The sequence below is a fragment of the Danio rerio genome, chromosome 16 (assembly GCF_052040795.2).
Source record: "Danio rerio strain M-AB ecotype USA chromosome 16, GRCz13ab, whole genome shotgun sequence".
Taxonomy (NCBI): Eukaryota; Metazoa; Chordata; class Actinopteri; order Cypriniformes; family Danionidae; genus Danio; species Danio rerio.
The window spans coordinates 5,107,619-5,132,699 of record NC_141036.1 but is presented as its reverse complement, the minus strand read 5'-3'; the positions used below and the strand labels follow the sequence as shown (position 1 = coordinate 5,132,699).

The 25,081-nt window shown below is 35.8% G+C and overlaps 1 protein-coding gene across 4 annotated transcripts in view; it reads right to left on the bottom strand.

The window, feature by feature from the left end:
* The window catches only part of ibtk (inhibitor of Bruton agammaglobulinemia tyrosine kinase), a 62,373-nt gene that overhangs the window by 14,980 nt on the left and 22,312 nt on the right, over window positions 1-25,081 (bottom strand). For 3 of the 4 annotated variants that reach the window (XR_015510837.1, XR_015510838.1, XM_087286456.1), the window contains exons 9-22: window positions 21,591-21,714; window positions 19,707-19,884; window positions 18,578-18,728; window positions 15,233-15,868; window positions 13,103-13,192; window positions 12,938-13,020; window positions 12,807-12,844; window positions 10,250-10,346; window positions 10,058-10,159; window positions 8,950-9,067; window positions 6,662-6,722; window positions 5,081-5,205; window positions 1,750-1,910; window positions 403-524 (exon numbers count right to left, since the gene is read on the bottom strand). Coding sequence is in view for 1 of the 4 variants with exons in the window: in XM_087286456.1 (XP_087142582.1) it covers window positions 403-524; window positions 1,750-1,910; window positions 5,081-5,205; window positions 6,662-6,722; window positions 8,950-9,067; window positions 10,058-10,159; window positions 10,250-10,346; window positions 12,807-12,844; window positions 12,938-13,020; window positions 13,103-13,192; window positions 15,233-15,868; window positions 18,578-18,728; window positions 19,707-19,884; window positions 21,591-21,714 (2,086 nt within the window). In the remaining 3 variants the exon portion in view is untranslated. Of the gene's footprint in view, window positions 1-402; window positions 525-1,749; window positions 1,966-5,048; window positions 5,206-6,661; window positions 6,723-8,949; window positions 9,068-10,057; window positions 10,160-10,249; window positions 10,347-12,806; window positions 12,845-12,937; window positions 13,021-13,102; window positions 13,193-15,232; window positions 15,869-18,577; window positions 18,729-19,706; window positions 19,885-21,590; window positions 21,715-25,081 lie in introns of all 4 variants that reach the window. The other variant, XR_015510839.1, reaches the window with a different exon arrangement.

Genomic DNA, 25,081 nt, shown 5'->3' with positions numbered 1-25,081 from the left:
CGACTTTATTAATCAGTGATTTGAGTCAGAGATGTATGGATGCAGTCCTCCAAGCTTATGATGGGAGTCAGACACAATATTCATTCTGTTTCCACTGCAGCAGGACTTTATATTCTATACTGGACATTATTTCTGTTCAGTGACGACTTTTGTCCAAGCAAAGTCAGACCTTACTGTCCTAATTAAATCATTTAAAGTCAAGGTATCTTGCTCTAGAGTCCTTTGCCTTTCATATAAGCCACTTCTGATAGCAAATGATCAACTAGAAGGTATTATTTGTTCTTAAAACTTGAATAGGCAACAAGTTTTTTGTCAGGTAGTGTACATTATAGCTTGTATTTATATGGGTGGGAAGCAATGTATGCATGTTTATAAATGAGACCTCAGGTGTGTTGTGATCACCTGAAAGACCGGAGACTGCAGGTCTCGAGGACTCCCCACAGCCATATAACTGCCCTCAGAGTCAGACATGATGAGCTCCTGCAGAGAGTCTACTGAGCTGGCCTTCACTGAATTACCCAAACCTGCGCAAAAAAACAATCATGTAAAACATACAGCATACAAACTAAAAGCATTTCTATTCAGGAATAGGCCTGTACAAATGACATTTGTGTGCGCTGCAGATCATTAACTCTCAAAGATTAACTTGTATAAATGTACAGTTGAAGTCCTTATTAGTCCTCCTGAATTATTAGAACTAAAGATTCAGCTAAAAACCTAGTTTCTACTAAAAGAAAAACAAGTCACCCACAACTTCAATGGCCTGAGAGTGAGTGAACTAACAGTAAATGTTCTATTTTGGGTAAACTCATAGATATATACATTAGATGTCGCCTGGCCTATTGTTGTCTATTGGACGGAATGCGTCAATAGCGCCGCCATCTTGCTACAGGGTAGCGCTCCTTTGAAATGAATGCGGGACCAAGGTACATTGGAGGACTGTGGCCATCCAAAACCAGAGATATACACATATACACATATATCTATGATCGGGAGTTTTCCTGGATGTTAGTATGTAATTTTTTTTTCTAATTAGGAAAATTATAATTTTACATCACTTTTCTACATTGATGGATCAGTGACCGCACGGGCATTCCTGACAAAAAGCTTGTGTTTGTGTGTACAGAAATGTATTATCCACCCTGCCTGTTAAATTTGATCTAATCATGTCCTGAAACACACCTCCTCTCCTGCTTTCACTTCTCATAGTGACGGAGGGAGCGATTCGTTTGTGAATGAATCCCCCGAACGACTTTTTCACTAACGTTAGCCGACAATAATACAAGTTTCTGGCAGCGCAGCATCTCGTTGTCATATTTCTTTTCCATTGTTTGCTGATTTAATTCAACAAAACTAGCATACGCCGAGTGTTTAGTGCGAGTTGGAGCTTCTTTGTCTTAAGTTGAATGCAGTATGTGACTGTTATCATCAATAAAGTTAACGTTACCTGATTAGCACAAAAGTTCAGAGCATACAAAAACAGAAAAAACTTAATATTACCTATGAAATGTTCTGCCTTTGTGCTTTGATTTCTTTGTTTGCTCGTTACTACACCCGTAGACAGCGCTAAAGTCCTGCATCTTTACGTAATAACACTGTCTTGACTAGTGCGGTTGAATGACATTTGTCCTAGGAGCACTGTACCATTGTGGCGGCGCTATTGACGCATGCTCAGGGTCCCTATGCGATATCTAGTGTATATATCTATGGGGTAAACTATCACTTCAAGACAAGATTGAGCAAGTTAACCTGGAGTGGGCGGGCTCTGAGTGACATAATTAGGAGGGCTCTGGATGACGTCGTTAGGAGAGCTCTGGATGATGTCAGACAGGTTGTATCCACCAGAGCTGTCGGAGCGGCGCCGCGGTTTCTTCTTAGCCCTCATCTTGGCCTTCTTCAGAAGACTCTCACTAGATTAAACACAGTGGACACTTTGAATACAGATGAACAGCTCTACACAGACATGTTGCATTACATCTTGGTCACAAACCTCTTTAACTACATTGAAGCCTATTGACTCAATATATAAACAAGCAGTTAAAATTATGGACTTAAAGAGCCCATATTATACATGAAATAGGGTCATATCTTGGTTGTAAGGGTCTCCAACAACAGTTTAATATGCATGCAAGGTCAAAAAACACTTTCATGGTCTTATAATCTGCATTTATTTTTACCTAATTATCCCAGCGACTCCAGTATGAATCGTTCAGGGATTCATTTGTTCCCAAACCCCTCCTTAGCGCGAAGCTAATCTGCGCTGATTGGACCGATGACAGTCTGTTGCGATTGGTCGACTGCCTTCAGTCAGAGAATGAAATGCCAAACAGCTAATCAGCAATATAAAAGTAATCACAGTTCATACACGCTTGATAGTGTAGGCGTGGATTTTAGCTGCCAGTGGGTCAATGTAAATACAGACTATGGACTTGAAAATACAGACGACTGACTATTTTATTGAACAAAAACTCCAAAAACAGTTGAGGAGATCTCCTTCTCACTCTGCTCTTTTCACAGACACACACACACATACGCACTTAACCCTGCTCCGGACGACAACGCGCGCGCACACACACACACACACACACACACACACACAAACACACACACAAACACACACACCTCCGGACGACAGCGCGCGCACGCACACACAGACACACACACTAACGTTACTCCCCGTCCACGGAGCTCCGTTAACGCAGCACGCGTCGCGTTTTTAACGTGACTTTGCACACGATTAGAGAATATAGCCAGTTAACCTGATACAGTACACGCGGTTACAAGTAACAAATCACAACTAAATACATTTGCAAGCTAGAGTCAACGAGGCAACTTTAATCGCACGTACTTACACTTGAGAAATGGAGGAAGAAACCCATCCTGACGTCTATCAGTAAGTTACTCTTTACTGATCCTTCCTTTAACAAACGCTGATGAAGTATTCTTTGTAGCATGTAGCTTCCAGAAGTTTCCAGTAGTTTCCAACTGCTTGGTTATAATGCTGAGGTTTCATCTTTGGGTAGAGACTCAATATATCCATCTGCAGTGTGACTTCAATCGACCGGCATGTTTGTGTGTGTGTGTTTGTGGGTGTGTGTGTGTGTGTGTGTCTCGGTTTCTGCGTCAGAGGGCGGGGCCTCAGGTTTCAAATCTCCCGGGTTTGCGCGTGCACGTGAATAACTTGGTTTCGTTCGTACGTCATGGCGAAACACCTAATGAATCCGTATCAAGGCGACTCGTTTGAAGCACTATGAGTCGACTCTTTTTTAGATGAATCAACCGTTTTTAACACTGTACACTAACATATTTAAGCCTTAGCTGGATACTCCACTTCACTTAGAGCTGTGTTACACACTACATGGAGGGGAATTTTCAAAAACCCATAATATGGGCTCTTTAAAGCCTATGCGATGGCATCATTGTGATGTTTCATATAAACATAACCTTTTTAGTTTTGATAGTTTGATTCAATTTAGCTATCTTAAATTGGGTTTTAAATGTTTAAATAATCCTGTTCCAATCCTGTTTTCTGAGCTAATCAATCAGCATCAAACCTCCCACAGAGTAACACGGGCAACTGCTAATGGTGACTGTCTAGTGCCAAAGTGTAAGACCTCGTTTGGTCAATCTGTCTTCTCTGTAAAGGGAGCCAAACTGTGGAATGATTTAGGGGTAGGGCTGGGAGATATGGCAAAAAAAAAAAAAATCTAGGTTTTTTATAAAGTTTGACCGATTCACGATTTAGATTTTTTATTTTTGTGTTTATTTTGTGTTACTACTAGTCTTTTCAAAACATTACAACAACATGACTGAAGTAACATTTTCTTTATAAGTAACTTGAAAAACCATCTGGTTAAGGAACCATATTTTGTATTTTTAATTCATGTCATACAAAAATCGGTCAAGGTGTAAATAAATGTAAAACAAATTCACAAGTTCAATAGCGTTGCTGAAGATTTGAATAAGAAATATTTGTGTAAATATTGCAGTTGCAGGAATACAGAGGTATTTTTTGCAAGTTTTGCTGAGCCTAGGAAAGATTGGCTGTCAGCTCGGCTTTGGCTTTGTCTTCTGATTGAATGACAGATTGTAATGCTGCCGCCTTTTTCTTAAAAAGATACAGTGGGAGTAAAAGACTGAACATGGAAACTGTAAAGCCTATTTTAACCAGGTGTGTGAAGTTGTGGACGTATAGTAGGAGCAAATACAAGTACCAGATGTGTGTCAAATATAAAATAATATATCTATTTTTCTTTTTTCCCCTTTTAAATACCGATCATTTGATGCGCTTTGCCCCACTCTCTGTATTATGCTGCCTGATCTGTCTGGTTTTCAACCAGGTCCGCTAAATGACATCATGGGGGCGGGTACTTTCATTTTCACTGCTACAGGCCCTCACCTCTGCTCGTGTTCAAACCAAAAGATGGGCGCGGTTTTTCACATGGCAGAGTTTTAAGTACTTCATACATATTGAGATCGAGTTGATCGACTTGATGACGGAATATGTCTTGACAATCCAATTGACTAATGCAACAAGTGAAATCCTACATGACTTCACGCTTTAACAGGCAGCCAAGCAGGTCGAACACCAGACGCAGGTGTGCTTCCTGCTTCATACAGAGAGTGAACCAAAGCGCATTGGTGCCATTATAATGTATTAAATATATATTTAAAAAAAAAAAAAAAAAAAAAAAATCGCGATTCTCGATTTAATATAAATTAAATCGTTGTCAAAACGTAAATTCGAATTAATTGAAAAAAATCTGAAAAATCGCCCAGCCCTATTTACCGGTTAGCTTAAAATCAGAAAGTAATATAAATATTTTTAGTAGTGTTCTTAAAAAGTGGTTAAAAACAAAACATCAGTGTTTGCACAAATAATCTACTGTTAGTTGGCAGGATCATGTCGCCTTTGCTTTTGCCTGCAGTAATTTTATGTAAAGAGTTGTAATGTTATGTATGTTTTTATTATATTAGTATTTGCATTTGGTTGTCCAGTATAATTGTGATGTCCATGTCAAATAAATAAATAAATAAATAAAATAAATGTTTCAGTGTTTGGGAAGGGTAGATTTCACACCTGGAGTGATCGGCTTCAGATGTGCTTTTACAGTCCACAGCGGAGTCCCACTCTTGGTCCTCGTAGGAGCTGAGATCCGGAGCGTCGGCGTACGGCGTGATCAGCCGTCTCTGCATGGCTGGGATCTGAGAGAGCAGACTAAGGTCAGGATTTCTGAACAGAGCTTTTAAAGGCCGGGACACACCAAGCCAATGCCGAACAACTAGCTCCAACAAAAAGCAACTGTGTTGTCTGCTTGCGTTTGGCCCTGTCTGGAGCAAACAGAAGCTCGTGAACACACCAAATGGACCGCAGCCAACCGAAACAAGAGCATTAAGATTTTTTTTCAAACATATTTCTAAAAATAATAGATTTAATAACTCATTTCTAATAACTGATTTATTTTATCTTTGCCATGATGACAGCACATAATATTTGACTAGATATTTTTCATAATACTAGTATTCACCTTAAAGCGACATTTAAAGGCTTAATTAGGTTTGTTCTGTAGACTATTTGACTAGAAATACTGATTAAGGGGGCTGATAATATTAACCTTAAAATAGTTTTATAAAAATATTTTAGCCAAAATAAAACAAATTGGAAAAAAAATATTATAGGAAATACTTCCTTGAGTGAACAATTTTGAATGTGTATTTCCGAACTAGCAAGGGGCGATATCTGTTCTCTCATTCCGCAAAAGGAAAGAGGAAAAAACACAAAGTGTAAACAAAGCAGCGTTTATAACTTTTTTAGCATTTACTACTACTATTATCACAGTTATTGTCACACATCATGGAGGGACTGGTTTATGCAATATCTAATAAATATTTGAGAAATGTACAGCTGGTCTCTTTGTGTTCTTTCTTTATTTTAATTGTTTACAAGCTACGTCTCTTTAGTTTTTTAATCTTGTTATTCAGCAACCAATCAGAGTGCTCTCTTCAGCCAACAACCGAAGCTGATTCTACATGCTCAATCGGGCCAACTTGATCCAATGTTATCCTGACTATAATCAACATGTGGAACACACCAAACACACTAGTTGGAGAAATGCTTACAGATGGCCCGACAAAGCTCATGACCAACTGTTTGGCTTGGTGTGTCTCGGGCCTTTAGGAACATTCCTCTTTTTTTTTTTTTTTTAAAAAGTGCCCTTTAATTAAACAGTTGAGTTTTACCATTTTAGAATCCATTCAGACAATCTCTCGGGGCCTGGTGGGAACACTTTTAGCTTAGCACAAACCATTAAATCTATTTAGACTATTAGCATCTCGCTCCAATAAATAAATGAAAGAGACGACAAGATTTTACTATTTAAAACTCTTCTGTAGTTAAATCATGTACTAAGACCAATTAAACGAAAAGTACCTATTTTCTAGACCGTTAAAGTTAGTAACTAAACTCCTATTCCAGTGTAATAATAAAGACTATAGAATACATAAGACATGTCACTCATATAGTTTGAATGTGGAAAAGTGTAACAATCAATATGGCAAATTAAGTTCTGTCACTTAAAGCTTAGATACCTTGATGGCAATTACATCAATGGATAATTTTAATTTTTAGACGAACTAACCCAAAGTAAGGATTTGAACTCACCGTTCTCCTGTACGCAGCTGCTACATCCACGAGGACGTCATCGCTCAGGATCTCCAGCGCTCTGACAGACAGACAATCAAAAGTGTGAGGATCTATTTCTGCATTTCTTTTTACCTTCAAGAATATCAATCCATGCAGAACTTTTCTTTTTTCAAATCAAGGTTTATATTTCTTAATTTTTGACCTTTTATTCCATACTGGACCAGAATAAACTTTAATACTAAAGCTATTTATTGACCTTATTCTAAAATGCGGAAGTGCGCCTGTTTACACGATTGTCTTGGAACTTCCGATTCAGTCGCCTATGGGAGAAATGACTAGGAATAATAAACGGCAGAAAACGGTCAAACTACTTGCTCTACAAACAAATGTTTGCATGACTATACAGACCAAGTAGAATAAAATAATAAGAAAATATCAAATTGCAACATCAAGCAGCGTAATGAGCAGTTTTTAACGTCAAAAAATGAATGGAAGTAAATGAGACCTTAAGTCTTAAGCCAAAAAGATTCAAATGGCAGCGCCTGCTCGTCGGCGGAGAATAAGGTGAATAATGTAACAAAAGGTTTTTCTATTTAAAATAAAAGCTGCTGAACATTTTATTCTACAAAGAACACTGAAAAAGAAAATCATCACAGTTTCCACAAATATAACAGATTTCATAGATGATGTGGATGAGAGTAATAATAATAATAATAATAATAATAATAATTAATAATAATAACAATTAGTAATAATAATAATAATAATAATAATATAATAATAATTATATTAATAATAATATAATAATAATAATTAATAATAATAATAATAATAATAATTAGTAATAATAATAATAATAATAATAATAATAATTAATAATAATAATAATATAATAATAATAATAATAATAATAATAATAATAATATAATAATAATAATTTATAATAATAATAAAATAATAATAATAATAATAATAATAATAATAGGTAATAATAATAATAATTAGTAATAATAATAATAATAATAATAATAATAATACTTGATAATTATATTCACCTTATTAGAATGACTTCTACATTTATTTATCCTTTTATTTAGGTTTTAATGTCATATCAGCAGCATTGGCTAAAACATATACTAATAAATATACATAATATCAAATCAGTTTCTTAACAAACATGCATTGTAAAATTAACAGCAACATGTATACAAGTAGCAACAACACTGTAGAGTCATATACAATCTTTTAGTTTGATCAAAGTTAAATATTCTAAAAGTGCTCCAGAAGGCACCTTTTCAAACATTTCACTTAAAATATTTCCCAAATAAAAACGTTCTCTAATATCATTTTAAAAATACACATTCTATTAAAATATGTTTTATCGTCAAAATATTCTTACACAAGTCACAAATAGGTTTTTCTTCCCCTTTTCAATAAACATGCGTGTTTAAGTTTTGAGAGTCCGATTCTGCATCTTGTATGTACAACCTGGTCATGTCTATTTTAAAACGGTAATTATTTCTTTCATCTACAAATGGATTCCCTTCATCCAATTTGTTTTTCCTACATTTATCCCATTCCATTTGCCATTTCTCATAATATACAGATTTATAACGGGTTTAATATAAGACACAGAAATTTTACATTCTGTCATCTCCAACTGTAAAGCTTCCTTAGCTGCTTTATCTGCACGTTCAGTTCCAATGAATCCCATATGTCCAGGTATCCAGCAGAAAATAATATCAAAGTTTTTAGTCTGTAAAGATCCACTTTTTCTATTATGCTAAAAATCGTACGATCATCAGTTTAAATGACTTATAAAGAATCATGAAGACTGCAGTAATGATGTTAAAAAACACCGAAATAAATGACATTTTACAAAACCATCATTTTGAATTACAATACTTTTCAACAACATTGCCGTTTCTACTGCAGCTTTGATTTAATAAATCTAGCTTTGTCAAAATATTTAACCTTCGCACATTCATTCTTAAAACACAATACAGTTGAATAAGGTTCAAAGTAAACTGATGACATGCAAGCAATTAAATTTGAGGGCTGGTTCACCAAAACATTTTAATTCTGTCATCATTTTCTCACTTTTTTCTTCTGTTGAACACAAAGGAAAATATACTGAAGAATGCTGGAAAAAAACAGCCATCGACTTCCACAGTATTGATTTTGTTCTTACAATGCATGTCAATGGCTATAGATAGTTTAGTTTATAGAACCACTTGAGTGTGAGCTGTGAACATTTTTGGGAGCTGTAAAGGTTTATGCAGCAGATGTAAGAGTCTCTATCTTACTTTGACTCCAGCAGCGCCGCCATGTTGAGGACGATGAACTGCAGACAGGACAACTTGAGCTGCTCTGCGTTGTAAATGGTGGAAAACTCCAGCAACTCTGCAGCGTTCTTCAGCATCACTGCACAGAATACAATATATCCTCAATACACTATTGTCTAAATATTTTTCTCAAAATGTGAGCGCAACATTATAGTATAAATAGTAGAAGTATTACAATAATAAACAATACAGCTTAAATGTTCTTAAATAAATGCAACGTTACACATTCTAAAATGTTTAAAGGAGTTTTTATCCTAACATCTGCGACGCACAAAATGTGTATTTTAGAAATACCTTCAATATCTGCGATGTAGCAGCAGAAAAAGAGCATAAACTACTATGACAATGGTTCCTTCAGGTACTGATTATGGGCTTTATTCAATGTTAAATGCTACCAATGTGAGTTCGAATACCATTTTACATGACATTTATAGCCATACTGAATGCTCCAGCAGAGAGTTCACCTGAGATCTTGAAAATAAAATAACTAGCAAACGATTTGAAAATGAAAATCAGAACTGTGACCGAACCAACATCAGTCGCTCGGTAGCCTTTTAATAATGTTTAATATGTATGAATTGATTTTTAAAATGTATTTAAAATAATTAATAACCACATTTCTTTCATTCTGCATTTTATCTAATTTAATTTAAATGCTTTTTTTTGTATTTTTTATTTAAATTTAGATATTATTGTAATTATTTTAATTTAATTAAAATTTTTATTTTATTTCATCTCTAATATTTTTTTTCATTTTATTTAAAACTTTATTTCTATTTTATTTGTATTCAATAAAATTTTTTTTTATGTATATATTTTTTATTTAATTTAATTTCGATTATAGCCATTACTATTTTGATGGGAGCGCAGTGGCTGCTATTTAAATGAATGGCTGGTATTAAAAAGGTAGTGTCATGTTGTGTTTGATGCGAACAGCCAAATTGCTTGTTGCTGGAATCAGTTTTCATGTTACTCGAAATATCTAGCATTCTGAAGTGAAACTATATAACTGAATTCATTTTAAAACATACATCTGGATATTAGAAGAAAGCAAAAGGAGTAGACGTACATTTCTCGGCGATGACAACTTCACAGATCTCCTTCAGCCTGGTGATGAGCAGCTGATCGGCCACCACCAGCACATTACACACAAACTCCATATTCACAGCGTCTGTATGAAGAGAGATACAGATGTGGATCACACACACACACACGCAGACAGGTGCAGCAGATGTGATTAAGGCCTGAGTGGATAGTGAACCTCTGACGGTGTGAGACTCGTCGGTGTAGATGTACTCCAGGATCACCTGCAGGACCTCAGAGCTGATGGGCAGACTAAGCGCAGAGCAGCTGGTGGCCTGAAGAGGGCAGAAGACAGCAAAAAACAAACACCTCCAGTTTAGAACTCTTCTTAAAAGTGCAGTTCACCCACAACAAAACAAGACTCTCAAAATTAATCTCTTTCAAATGGTTCAAACGTTTTTTTTTAGCACAAAAAGCCATCTAGAAGATTGTTGTAAACTGATAACCATTGTTAATAATAATAATAATAATTCCTTACATTTATATACCGCTTTTCTAGGCACTCAAAGCGCTTTACACACAATGGGGGGGGGGGGGGGGGGGGTCTACTCATCCACCACCAGTGTGTAGCATCCACCTGGATGACGCGATGGCAGCCATTTTGCGCCAGACCGCACACCACACGCCAGCTGATTGGTGGAGAGGAGACAGTGATGAAGGCAATTGGAATATGGGGATGGTTAGGAGGCCATGATGAACAGAGGCCAGTGGGCAGATTTGGCCAGGATACCGGGGTTAAACCCCTACTCTTTTCGAAGGACATCCTGGGATTTTTAACGTCCACAGAGAGTCGGGACCTCGGTTTAACGTCTCATCCAAAAGACAGCGCTCACTGAGCAGTATAGCGTCCCCGTCACTATACTGGGGCATTAGGACCCACACAGACAGCAGGTTAGGCGCCCCCTGCTGGCCTCACTAACACCACTTCCGGCAGCAACCTAGCTTTACCATGTGGTCTCCCATCCAGGTACTGACCGGGCGCAGCCTTGCTTTGCTTCAGTGGGCGACCATGTGAGAGTTGCAGAGAGCTAGCTGCCGGCTCATTGTTATCAATAGCAGAAAAAACAAATACTATTGATGAAGTCAATGGTTATAGATTTCCAGCTTAATTCAGAACTAGGGATGCTCAAAATAATCGATTAACCGTTAACCGAAAGGGTGCGTTTGTAACCAATTAATGGTATCAGTTAAACAAATAAAAATATTAATTTATATATTTTTAGTTTGGCTGCATAAGGGGCCGATTGAATGCGCCTTTGCGTTAAGAGGGGCATCTTTTGCACACGGCTCATCCCAGAGTAGCAGTTTGTGTTGTCAAGACAACTACAGAGAACTTTTAAAGAGCTTGAACATTTAGTCATTGTTGTTGTTTTTAATAGCGGATTATAATCGCACCGAAACGTATTAAAAGGTAAGTGAATTATAACAGCGCAAACTTTTCTGTAACCGTAAAGTGCTTTGCGCTATCTGTTGGCGTTACGTGCTGACTGACTGACTGACAGGTGCGCGATGCGTGAGGCCAGCAAACTCGACGAAGCTTTCAGTTAAGATGAACACAGTTTCTATAGTTATACTTTATTTATAGATAAAAGGTATATGCCTCTGCATATAATCACTCTATCTTGCTGGAATTAATAGCCGTTTCGCTTTACTTCAGGACGCATTAATGCTGCTCTGAAGGTCTAATCGCTGTTTTAAGTTATCCAGAGCTGGATGAATGTACAAATCTTGAATATCACGATATTATTAAATATTACAATTGTAACAACACAGACAGCAACACTTTTGCACAATCGATAACCAGCTGATTCAGTCGTTTCATAAGAGGACCGCGCTTCTTCTCTTCTGTTTTCCTTGTCAACATAAAGGCAGTGAGGTGCGCCTTTTCGGCCTTGATGCCATTTTGGCTGATGTTGACCTGGATCTGCGTCATAAACGCAACAAATAGGCTTTACCTTTTATTTTACAGCTTATAAAGCATGTATGCACATTAATGCAATATCATATTTAAACAACAAAACTGTTAACAAAAAGTCTACATATGCACGCATTGTTGTTGTCTTTTCATCACGCAGCGTGCGCACTTAACCGCGAGGGAGAGAGAGGAAACCATATAGCAAGACATAATCTTTAAAATAATGATTTTTATTAAAAATGTAAAAGGTTTTGTGATTTATAATAATAACAGCGGGGCATTAAATAAATGCATATTTTCCGTGGAGCGGGCAATTTGAGGAAGTCAGCTATTTTTATTTGACGGAAGAAAAAAACATGATTGGAAAAAAACAGCCTATGCCGGTTATTAAAAATAATCAGTCAGTGTTTTCGATTTGTAATATAAATTAATTATTTAAGTGAAAATAATTTAGGGCAGTCCTATTTATTTTATTTAGTTTATTCTGTTCTTCTGTGCTAAACACTGCAGGTGCGTGAAAATGCTGTTGTTATGTTCTATTATTAATTTGCTAGCATATAAAAATAAATCAGTATTTTAAAATGCAATATTTAATGTGTCGGACACAAAATATACACGTCAATTTGTTTAATATACAATTAATAGTAATCTGACCAGTTAAACGTTAATAACCGATTAATGAGCGGCGGTTGTCGGTTAGCAAAATTAACCGAAATGAGCATCCCTATTCAGAACATCTTGTAGTTTGAGCAAAAAAAAGAAACTCAAACAGGTTTGTGGCAAGTAAAAGACGAGTCATTTTAATAGCGTTTCATCATACCTCCATCCAGGAGCTGCCCAGCATACTGTTGAAATACTCTGCAGAAAAAGAGAGGGAAACATTTCATATTACATGTCAATAAAAGTTAGATTAAATATGAATAAGTTTAAATGCAGCATTTTAGAGCTCACCCAGTCGAGCGCAGAGGATACACTTGTGGCAGGAGAACTCTTTTCCGTCCACAGAGCGCAGAGTAACGTCGCAGAGATGTGAGCTGTAATCACAGAATGAAAACATCAGCATTTACACACACCGAAACAGAAACGTGAGCTCAGATGAGAAGAGGAAACACCTACCCCTTCTTCAGGGTGAATCGAGGTTTGTTGCCCCTTTTCTTCTGTAACCCCACACTGATCTTCCCATTCTCAAACTTCACACCGTCCAGCCTACATATGGAGAAAACATTCAATTACAACACATTCAATAATATAGCCCTCTTTTACATAATTGTAACAGTACCATGAGAGTCAAATGTTTTGGTGAGAGATTTTATGCATGCTTATAGCAATGGTCATTAAGTGTCATTTGCTCAGTTATGTCATTTTAAGTGCACATCTCTTTGTTATGACAACATGGAATAAATACCTCATATGCTGCCTTAATAACCTGATAACTATTCATTGATGAAAAGTTGCTCAAATGCAGAATGGGTTAGGATGTAAGAAGCAAAATAATGGGTTAACTTTATAGGAAAAATTGATGAAAATATTAGTGCTCGGCAAAAACTATTTTGTTTAGACATAACTTAAGTGTGTGTACTGTGTGTATTGATTATGAATGTATAAATTCACACAGGCATGCATGTACAGTGCATCCGGAAAGTATTCATAGTGCTTCCCTTTTTCCACATTTTTTATGTTGCAGCCTTATTCCAAAATTGATTAAATTCATTAAACATTCGACACACAATCCCCCATAATGCCAATGTGAAAACAGAGTTTTTGAAATTGTTTTAAATTTATTACAAATAAAAAAAACCTGAAAAATCAGATGTACATCAGTATTCACAGCCTTTTCTCAATACTTTGTTGATGCACCTTTGGCAGCGATTACAGCCTCAAGTCTTTCTGAATATGATGCCATAAGCTTGACACACCCGTCTATTTCTGCCCATTCCTCTTTGCAGTACCTCTAAAGCTCTATCAGGTTGAATGGGAAGTGACAGTGTACAGCCATTTTCAGATCTCTCCAGAGATGTTCAATAAGATTTGGGTCTGGGCTCTGGCTGGGCCACTCAAGGACATTCAACGAGTTGTTGTGAAGCCACTTCATTGATATATTGGTGGTGTGCTTTGGGTCATTGTCCTGCTGGACAAGAGGGCTCTGAAGCAGGTTTTCATTTAGGATGTCTCTGTACATTGCAGCATTCATTTTTCCCTGTATCCGGACTATTCTTCCAGTTCCTGCTGCTGAAAAACATCCCCATAGCATGATGCTGCCACCACCATGCTTCACAGTAGGGATGGTTTTAGCCTGGTGATTAGCGCTGCCTGGTTTTCTCCAAATGTAACGCCTGGCGTTCACTCCAAAGAGTTCAATTTTAGTCTCATCAGAGCAGAGAATTTAGTTTCTGATGGTCTGAGGATCCTTCAGATGCGTTTTGGCAATTTCCAGGCGGGGAGTGGCTTCCGTTTGGCCACTCAACCATACGAGCCTGATTGGTAGATTGCTGCAAAAATGGTTGTCCTTCTGTGAGGTCTCCTTCTCCAAAGAAGAACGCTGGAGCTCAGACAGAGTGATAATCGGGTTATTGATCACCTCCCCGACTAAGGCCCTTCTCCCCTGATCACTCAGCTTAGATGGGCGGCCAGCTCTAGGAAGAGTCCTGGTGGTTAAACATCTTCCACCTATGGATGATGGAGGCTGCTGTGCTCATTGGAACTTTCAGAGCAGCAGAAATGTTTCTGTAACCTACCCCAGCCTTGTGCCTCGAGGTCTACAGACAATTCCTTTGTCTTCATGCTTGGTTTGTGCTTTGACATGCACCGTCAACCCTGGGACCTTATATAGACAGGTGTATGCCTTTTCAAATCATGTCTAATCAGCTGAATTTACCACAGGTGAACTTCAATTAAGCTGCTTTAACATCTCAAGAATGAATAGTGGAAACAGAATGTACCTGAGCTCAGTTTAGAGCTTCACGGTAAAGGCTGAGAATACTGATGTACATATGATTTTTCAGGTTTTTTATTTTTAATAAATTTGCAACAATTTCAAAAACTTTTTTTTCACACTGTCATTATGGGGGATTGCATGTAGAATTGAGGAAAAAAATTATTTAATCCATTTTGGAATTAGGTTGTAAAATAAAAAAATTTGGAAAAATTGAAGCGCTATGAACACTTTCCGGATGCACTGTACATACATACATACGAAAAATGATTTTTAAAAAAAGATTATATATTAAATAAATAAAATATGTTTACCGTGCTGACAGACTCCCTAGGCCCAGTTTTTTGGCGACTCCCTGCAGCATCTTCACAGGGTTTTGTCCATTTTCAGCAACATTTTTTACTTTTTTTCCAGATTTGTTGTTTTTGCCTGCTGTTTTCGGCTTTTCTGCTTCCTTCCGCATCTGTACTGGAAGAGAGCGGTAGACATCTAGAGCGGAGCGTTTCTCCAGACCCAGAACCTGCAGACTGTGGATGAGCTGCTCTGACTCAGGCTCCAGCACTTCCTCAGGTTCCGGCTTGGAGCTCCGGTTGCAGCGAGGAATGATGGGACAGGCCCCATCCACCAGCATATCACAGGAGTCAGTATAGATGAAGTTCAGCGCCTGCTCCAGCAGCTCCGGGGGAATCTTCTCCAGCACCAACAGGTCACAGCCCACCGCGTCCTCTCCCCGCCTCACCTCTCCATCACCCTCTCTCTCGGCCTCTGGCAACAGGATTTTCCGGAAGAAGTCGGAGCGCACAGACAGGATGTATTTGTGAGCGGGGAAGGTGCGATCGCCAGCCTGAAGGGTGATGTCGTGGATGTTGTCAGTCTCATCAGCTTCGGCAAGTAGTCGCTGGAGGTGCTGGGAGAAGGAGGACGCAGAGATCGAGGGCACTTCATACAGGCTGTGAATGAAGAACAGATTAAGAATCAATTGGAGCACAAAAATGAGCTTTTTTTCCCCCTCCAATTTCTTTTTAACGGAGAGAAGATTGTTTTCAATATTTCTAAAGATATCATTAATGATTCAGTTCTAATAACTGATTTATTTTATCTTTGCCATGATGACAGTACATAATATTTGACTAGATATTTTTCAAGATACTAGTATTCAGATTAAAATTACATTAAAGGCTTAACTAGGTTAATTAGGCAGGTTAGATTTATTAGGCAAGTCATTGTGTAACAGTGGTTTGTTCTGTAGACTATCGAAAAAAATATTGCTTAAGGGAGCTAATAATATTGACTTTAAAATGGTTTATAAAAAATTAATAACTGTTTTTTTTCTTTCTGCATTCTATCTAATTTAATTTAAATTTAATTTTCATTTAAATTTAAATTTATTTTGATTTAATTTAAATGTTTTATTTTATTTAATCTATGATAAATATATATATATATATATATATATATATATATATATATATATATATATATATTTAAAGATTTATTTCTATTTTATTTATTAAAATTTTATTCAATTTATATATTATTTTATTTCATTTTATGTATTTTATAAAATTCTTTTTGTGCTGGGCAATGATTATTCATTATTAATCATAACCAAAATAAAAATTTGTTTATAGAAACAGAACTATACAAAATAATTTGTTACATAGATATTTAAATGTGTATATACAGTAGATTTTGTATTATATAAACATATATTTTATATCTACATACAAAAACAATTTTTTTAGATAATCATAACTAAATATAGCTTAATGGGGCTAATAATATTGACCTTAAATGTTTTTTTTATTAAAAACTGCTTTTATTGTAGCCGAAATAAAACAAATCAGACTTTCTCCAGAAGAAAAATACATATAGGAAATACTATGAGAAATTCCTTGCTCTGTTTGGACAAAATCTGGGAAATATTTAAAAGAGTGGAAAAAAAATACCACAAGAGGGCCAATTTCTTTTGATTTCAACTGTATATAAACACATTTTATTTCAAAGCAAACTTTTATTTTGGTTATGGTTAATCACAATTAATCATTGCCCAGCACTAAAAAATATATCAAAAATAAAAATAAAATAAATAATATATATAAATTACATTTAAAATAATAAAAATAATATTGAAATCCATTTTATTTTATTTTATTTTATTAGAGATTTAAAGGCTTATATATATATATATATATATATATATATATTTTTTTTTTTTGTTATTAAAAACAGAAAAAAATATTATAGGAAATAAAATTCCTGTCTTAGTTAAACACTATTTGGCAGATATTTGAAAAATTAAAAAAAAGAAAATTCACAGGAGGGCAAATAATTTTGACTTCAACTGTATATATCATAAATAAATAATCTATCCATTGATGTATGATTTGTTTTAGGACAATGACTGAAAGATTTGGAACCTGAGGGGTTAAAAAAACTGAATATGGAGCAAGAATCACCTTTACAATTGTCCAAATTAGGTTCTTAGCTGATTGCTAATGCAGATGCATATTACTAATAGAAAAATTAGATGTATTAAAGTTTTAATATATTTACAGCAGAAAATGTACATCTTATCTTCATGGAACATGATCTTTACCTCTAATGGTTTTTGCCATAAAATAAACAAAAACAAATCTATAATTTTGATCAATACAGTGTATTTTTGGATGCAGCGTAAGACACAACTGAGGACAAAGATCCACAGAATAATTATTTAAGGGTTCTTGAAAGCAGCAAGAATTTGTTCTTTGTAGTGTATTTTTTGTTGGATTTAAAATATTTAGATTTGTATTTTTTTGTATTCTTTTTTGTTGTTGTTTTTTCCCTCATATTTATGCATCATTTACTTTGTAATTAAAGTATACCTTCTCTTAATTTATTATTACCTTCCCTTAATTTTTTTATTTCTGTTTTAAGGAGAGTATACCTGAAATATATATATATATATATATATATATATATATATATATATATATATATATATATATATATATATATATATATATATATATATATATATATATATATATATATATATATATATTTTTTTTTTTTTTTTATAATCATGTATTTTTGTAAATATAAATTGAATATTAATAACCAATCAGAAAATATTCAAACAAAAAATATTAAATAGTTTATCAACTTCTGGTTGCTGACGTGAGTTTGTAAATCTCAATTCCTAAATAAACTAAAAATTGTTTATTTCTCAGCTTTATTATTCAGCTTTATTATTATTTTATATTCTTTTTTGGCATGTTTTTCAAACTTTTTATTAATTTTTATTTTAAATTTAGGCACAGATTTTATAAAAACAGATGCCCAAATAAGCTAAAATAACAAAAACTATTCAGGCACGTTTATATTTCAGTTGATACTAAGACAGTATTTACAGTTGCGTTTTAGAGGTTGGTAAAAATCACACCTCTTGCTGTTCATTAAATCCACAAATATTAATCTTGCAAATTCCTCATTTTTTGAGCCCATACAGTACATAGTCATTCAAAAAAATTCACTGTTTATGTTTGTAAGATAAACAATTTGGACGATCAGAAGGAACCGGACCTACTAAATACCAACAAATGCTAACATCCAAACAAATGAATGCTAGTTTAGTCATACACATCCGTGACCGCAGTCGTCATCATGATCTGCACCTGGTTTTGGGATCCACTTGTAAAACTCCGAAATTGCGTCCGCTAGAATCCATGACGATGCTGACAGCTCGGTGGACGTAATGAAGCTTCTCCAGGCGGATTCGTTCAAAAACGCTCCCTCCGTCTGAGTTACTGGAGACCTCCAAACCATCTGACACACCACAAAGATATGCAATAAGTCCTCCATTTCAGCCTTTTATTTAGAACGGTTTAAAAGACACAATATGTTAAGATCGTTTCATTAGAATATCCAAAAACACAAATATATTTTGCTGATTTATGACTTACTTAAAGGTCCCATGAAATTAAAATAAAGTTTTTTTTTGATGCTAGTATCAGAACTGTTAGTTTTTAGGAAATCTATAAGCTAGAATAAACATGTAAACCTTTCAGTTTGTCACAGTTGTATTCAAGCCACCTCATACTACAGTTTCTCAACAAATCTTCTGACCAATTAAATGCTCTCTTGTCTCTGACAAGCCACGCCCTCTCTTCAAGACCTGCTTTTCATTTGATGCGCTTGTGCTCAATCACATTCTCACTGGCAGAGCAATGATAAAAACAAAATGCTATTGGTTGTTTTTAAAGAAGGGGAGGAGTTACACTGATTTCTCCAGGAATCCCATAGGATGATAAAGACTAAGGCTGCGTCCGAAACCGCATACTTCCACACTATACAGTACGCTAAAATCAGTATGCGAGCCGAGTAGTATGTACGAATTCATAGAATTCGAAAAACAGTATGCGAAAAGTACCCGGATGACTTACTACTTCCGGCGAGATTCTGGAGTGCGCATCCCATGCACGCTGTGCTATTCCATTATGCTCTACGAGTGAATTCATGAATGGGAGTTAAGCGACGCAAATGACGGAGGTACGTCAGGTGACTATGTCAAAATGGCGGATGTAGTACGTCCGAATTCCATTCATACTTTTCACATTCATACTGTATAGAACGTACTTTTCTAACGGCCGAGTAGTACGTTTAAATTCAAATGCAGTACCTACTGAGTAGTAGGCGGTTTCAGACGCAGCCTAACTCTCAAGATTCCACACTCAGTCATCATAATTCGCCTTTGTTTGTTGTGAATATGCACCCTCTAGTGGATAAAATGACATTTAACTGCACCTTTTTTGTCTCCAGCTTTCTTGTACTGGCCCAGCCACTGTCCACTAAAGCCCTCGCCATCCTGAGTGACAAACATCATGCTGTTTTTACTGAGAGCGATGTCTGATACGAAGACCTGGCGCCCATACGCCCAGCGACACAGCCTTGCTGACGTGCCCACAGAGCGCCAGGAAAACACCTGAAATAACAGAGAACAGCAAATTGAACAGAATGATGAACATTTAGTGTATATACAATAAATTAACCCTTGTGTATTGTTGAAATTGACTACTCTTTCGTAATGTTTGGAGCTGTTTTTGCCCCAACTGACTTATAACCACATTTTCTGAATGCAAAGCCACGACACACCATGTATTCATGCACTTTTGATTGTTGGTGGTTGTTTTTGCCCCACTGACTTTAATTAAAATGACTTTTTTTTTCATGCAAAGCCATGACACACCATATATAATCATGCATTCTTGATTGTTGGTGGTTTGAAATGTTGGGAGGAAGTAAAATTTGTCATTTTTACTGTTGGTCATCTGTTGGCAGCATTATCCCTTTAGATAGGCCTGGGCTTTTGGGCTTTTATATGGAGTTACATAGAGTAAAACAGCAAATTATAGTGTGTTTACCATGTTCATAGAGCTGAGGTGCTTTTTTTTATTTACTCAGATTTATTAAGGCAAGTGTGCAAAGGTCTCCCTTACATACTTGCATGCACAAGACTAACGATTTGATTATCAATTGCACTGCAATTGATGATTATAACCCTTTGCTTACCCTTGCATAAATTAAGATAAAATAGATTACAATATGACAATCATTAAAGGTGATTTTTTTCCTATTCAACATTTCTTTTAAAACATATAAATGGAAAATATAACTAGTGCTGATGCAATATATAAATTGATGCTCTGTCTCAGTGTAAATTTACTGACTCATTTAAATATAGTCTGTTTTAATGCTATTGTAACCAAGAGGACTTGACAGGGATGGACGACTAATACTCAACATTCATTTCTTCGTATTGGGTATCTCCATTACATAATGTGATCTCCTAAAAATTACTAAATACGCAGTGAAGGTAAAAGGTTAAACTGTAAATTGGATGGCTGTGAATGCTGGTGTACGGAAACTAGTGAGAGATGTTTTTTTTAGTGTTTTTTTTATTTATTTATTTTAAATTATTATTTATTTATTTTATTTTTGGGGGGGGGGGGGATTTTAAAGTTCTGCAAGGTTCTCTTATGTGTGTTTTTTCTCTTTTATTTAAATGTATTATGTGTTCAAAACAAATGCAAATAAATATATTTTGAAAAATAAAATAAATAAATATATATGTATATATATATATACACACATATATATATATATATACATATATATATATATATATATATATATATATATATATATATATATACATATATATATATATATATATATATATATATATATATATATATATATATATATATATATATATATATATATATATATATATATACATATATATATATATATATATATATACATATATATATATATATATATACATATATATATATATATATACATATATATATATATATATACATATATATATATGTATATATATATATATATACATATATATATATATATATATATATATATATATATACACATATATATACACACACACATATATATATATATATATATATATAGTCTGTTTTTTTAATTATTCATTAAGTTTTAGCCCAAACTAAACAATGGTTTTGTGCCAGTGTTTGAGGAAGGTGCACACCAGCTGCTTTCCTAACACATATCATTACATAATCATTGGTATTAGCCATTGTCATAGTATTGCTGATAGCTTTATATTAATACACAAGTTCAACACTGTACATCACTCACTCTTCCAGTTTCATCCAGAGCCAGAATCACCAGCTTCTCTCCTCCACCATCATGCAGAAGCTGAGGGTCAGTACGATGATCCAAACTACCACCACTGACCAGAATTTTCTTCAGGTTCAGCTGTCTGAAGGACAGGAAAAAGACAGCAATAACAGCAGTGTTTCCAGTCAATTTCAAATAAGATCCAGGATAAAACATTCAGAAATAAACTACTATATTTACTCTAGAGGTGTGAACCTACACTAGTCTCACGGTTCGGTTACGATTATCATGCCATCTATTCAGTTCAATTCGATATTTCGGTGCATCACGGTGCATTGACGGTGCTTTTCATACACAGTTTTATATTTTCTTCACAGCAGCATTTCTTGTATTAAAATGTATGAATATATTTATATTTATATACTATTTGTAATACAATTTTGTCATTTAATACAAACAGTCAGATATATAAACTGTAACTTTGAACAAAACGAGCATTTAGCAAATAATATAAACAAATATAAACATCCAGCTCACTCTCTGATCCTTGTCTAGTTCTCTTACACCCCTTTGATTGGTCACACCCTCAAAAAAAAAAAACGGTTGCGATTGGATCTTGCGCGCTGCGTTCTTCACAGATGAGTGATGCTGATAAGCGGCAGGGGCGATCTCACAGCTGATGTATAATAGAGACGGTGGAGAAAACTCTGCAGACACGCACTGTGTGTGTGTGTGAGAGAGAGACAGAGACAGAGCGCGCGTGTGCGAGAGAGAGAGAGAGAGAAATGGAGTAGGCTACTTTCATCTCTCGATCTCAGTGAAATAGGGCTATTGTTGTATTTGTCAGTGAAAGACTGATCCAGCAAACACACACAGTGAAATTGTGCACAGTTTATGAGTTTTAAGTAGTTAAAGCGCTGTAAATACTCGCGATCGCCTCCCTCGCGACAGAGCGCATATGAGGTAAATGACGTCAGGAATAACCGGTTATGATTATTACTGAACCGATACCGAACTGTCCGCGTCTGCATCGCACCGAAAAAACGATTATTTTTGACACCCCTAATTTACTCCATGTTTTCAAAAGTATAAATTCTTGTTGCACAGGAAGATAACATATTTTTATCCTACATAACTACTCATGTCTCAGAACATGCAGATGAGTTTGAGGAGTTGACACCTGATTTTTGAGAATATGGTCTTGTTTAGTTTAACCAAATCAGGCATTTAAAATAAATAGAAACAATATTCAGATGGTTTATCCCATGGCAAAGGTGCGAGCTTTGTTTATTAAATATTCTACACACTTTCTTCAGACAACAAAGAGAAAACTGAAGTCATTGCATTTGGGAACAGAGATGAGGTTCTCGAGGTGAATGTGAACCTTGGCTCTAAAGGTCAAACAACAAAAAAAAAAGGTCAAGAATCTTGGTTTGACTCTGAAGTCAGATTTGAGTTTCAGTAGTCATGTCAAAGCAGTAACTCCAAAATCATCTCAAAAACATGGCAAGAATTAGATGCTTCGTTTCCGGTGAGGACTTGTTCATGCTTTTATCACCAGCAGGGCGGATTACTGTAACGGCCTCCTCACTGACCTTCCCAAAAAGACAGTCAGACAGTTGCAGCTCATCCAGAACGCTGCGGCCAGGATTCTGACCAAAACCAGAAAATCAGAGCACATCACACCTTTCCTCAGGTCTTTACACTGGCTCCCAGTTACATTCAGAATAGACTTTAAAGCAGTGGTCCCCAACCTCCGGGCCGTGGACCGGTACCGGTCCGTGGATCAATCAGTACCGGGCCGCACAAGAATTAATTATCTTTAAGTTGGCAGATAAAGTAGCTGCATTTAAAGCCAAGCTGGATTTGTGGGGAAGGCGCTTGAACAGAGGCATATTGGACATGTTTCAAATATTAGCGGGGATTTTGTGTGAGACTGAGCCTGCACCCTCACTCACCAAGCTGCTGCACGATCACCAGTCTTCGCTGTTAAAGGAGTTTGAGCGCTACTTCCCAACCTCAAAGGACCCACACACGGCCAAGGAATGGATACGTGACCCATTTGTCAACAAACCAGCTGAATCCAGCATGTTCGTGCAAGAAGAAGACCAACTGCTGGAGATCGCAAATGACGGCGGCCTTAAAACAGTGGTCGAGACAACAACTCTGCCGGTGTTCTGGATTGAAGTCATGGTAGAAACACTTTCGCATGTCGAGATGTACCTGATATGTGTGTGTGCTGGCGCTCACTGGCTGTTTCACAGGCACATGCAAAGCTTGAAGGTAAACAAACAACGGCTTATCATAAGCATCTTATCTATAATTATTTACACAGACGGCATTAAGATAAACATATAAAAGTTATCAGACTAATTTCTAGCAGCTGAATGTGTCTGGAAAAATATTCAAAGGCTTTTATTCTCATGAACCGCGCGGACGTGAATGCATCTGACTGTTCTGATTGGCTAAAGCAGACGTCTCACGTCAGCACGTTCTAGACGTGCACGCGCTCTTTCCGGCAACCTTCTGCTATTACCCCCAGATGGGACCATCTTGTTGCAAAGAAACAAGTTTTTGATGTTATAATATGTTATATTGTTGGAGCAATGTGTTAATTAAGTTATTACTTCCTAATGTTATAATAGAATTGTAATGGTGGAGAAATGTGCTAATAAAGCTCCACATAAGTACAAAGTGGATTCACGTTTATTATTATTATTATTATTATTATTATTTCAACCCTCCGGTCCGCAGTAAAATTGTCAATCGTTGACCGGTCCACAGTTAGAAAAAGGTTGGGGATCACTGCTTTAAAGTATTATTATTATTGCTAGTCTATAAATCACTACATGGCCTAGGACCTAAAGACATTACAGATTTGCTTACTGAATGTAAACCTAACAGATCACTCAGATCATTAGGATCAAGTAAATTCGAAATTCCAGAGTTCAGTCAAAGCAGGGTGAATCCGGCTTCAGCTACTGCGCCCCCACACTGCTGGAATCAGCTTCCAGAAATGATCAGATGTGCTCCAACATTAGGCACACTCAAATCAAGACTGAAAACACGTCTGTTTAGCTGTGCTTTTACTGAATGAGCACTGTGCCATGTCTGACAGATCGCACTATTATGTCTTTCTTTTCTTTTTCATTTTTTTAAAACCTGTTTTCTTGTTTCTTTTATTCTTGTTTCTGTAAAGCACTTTGAATTACCAATGCGTATGAAATGTGCAATATAAATAAACTTGCCTTGCCTCGTCTAAATGTTTAATAAATACATTTCTATTATTTTTTCGAACAACTAAAGTACCGCTTGCCTCAATTTAGAGAATATTTTAATTTGTTTTTATAGCGGTTTATGAAACGCCACAAATTGTGCATAAAAAAATGAAGATGGAAACAGAGCTAGTGTTAATTAAAGGGGTAGTTCACCCAAAATGTAAACGTACTCATTATTTACTCTTCTTCAAGTGGTTCCAAACCCTTTATGAGTTTCTTTCTTCTGTTAAA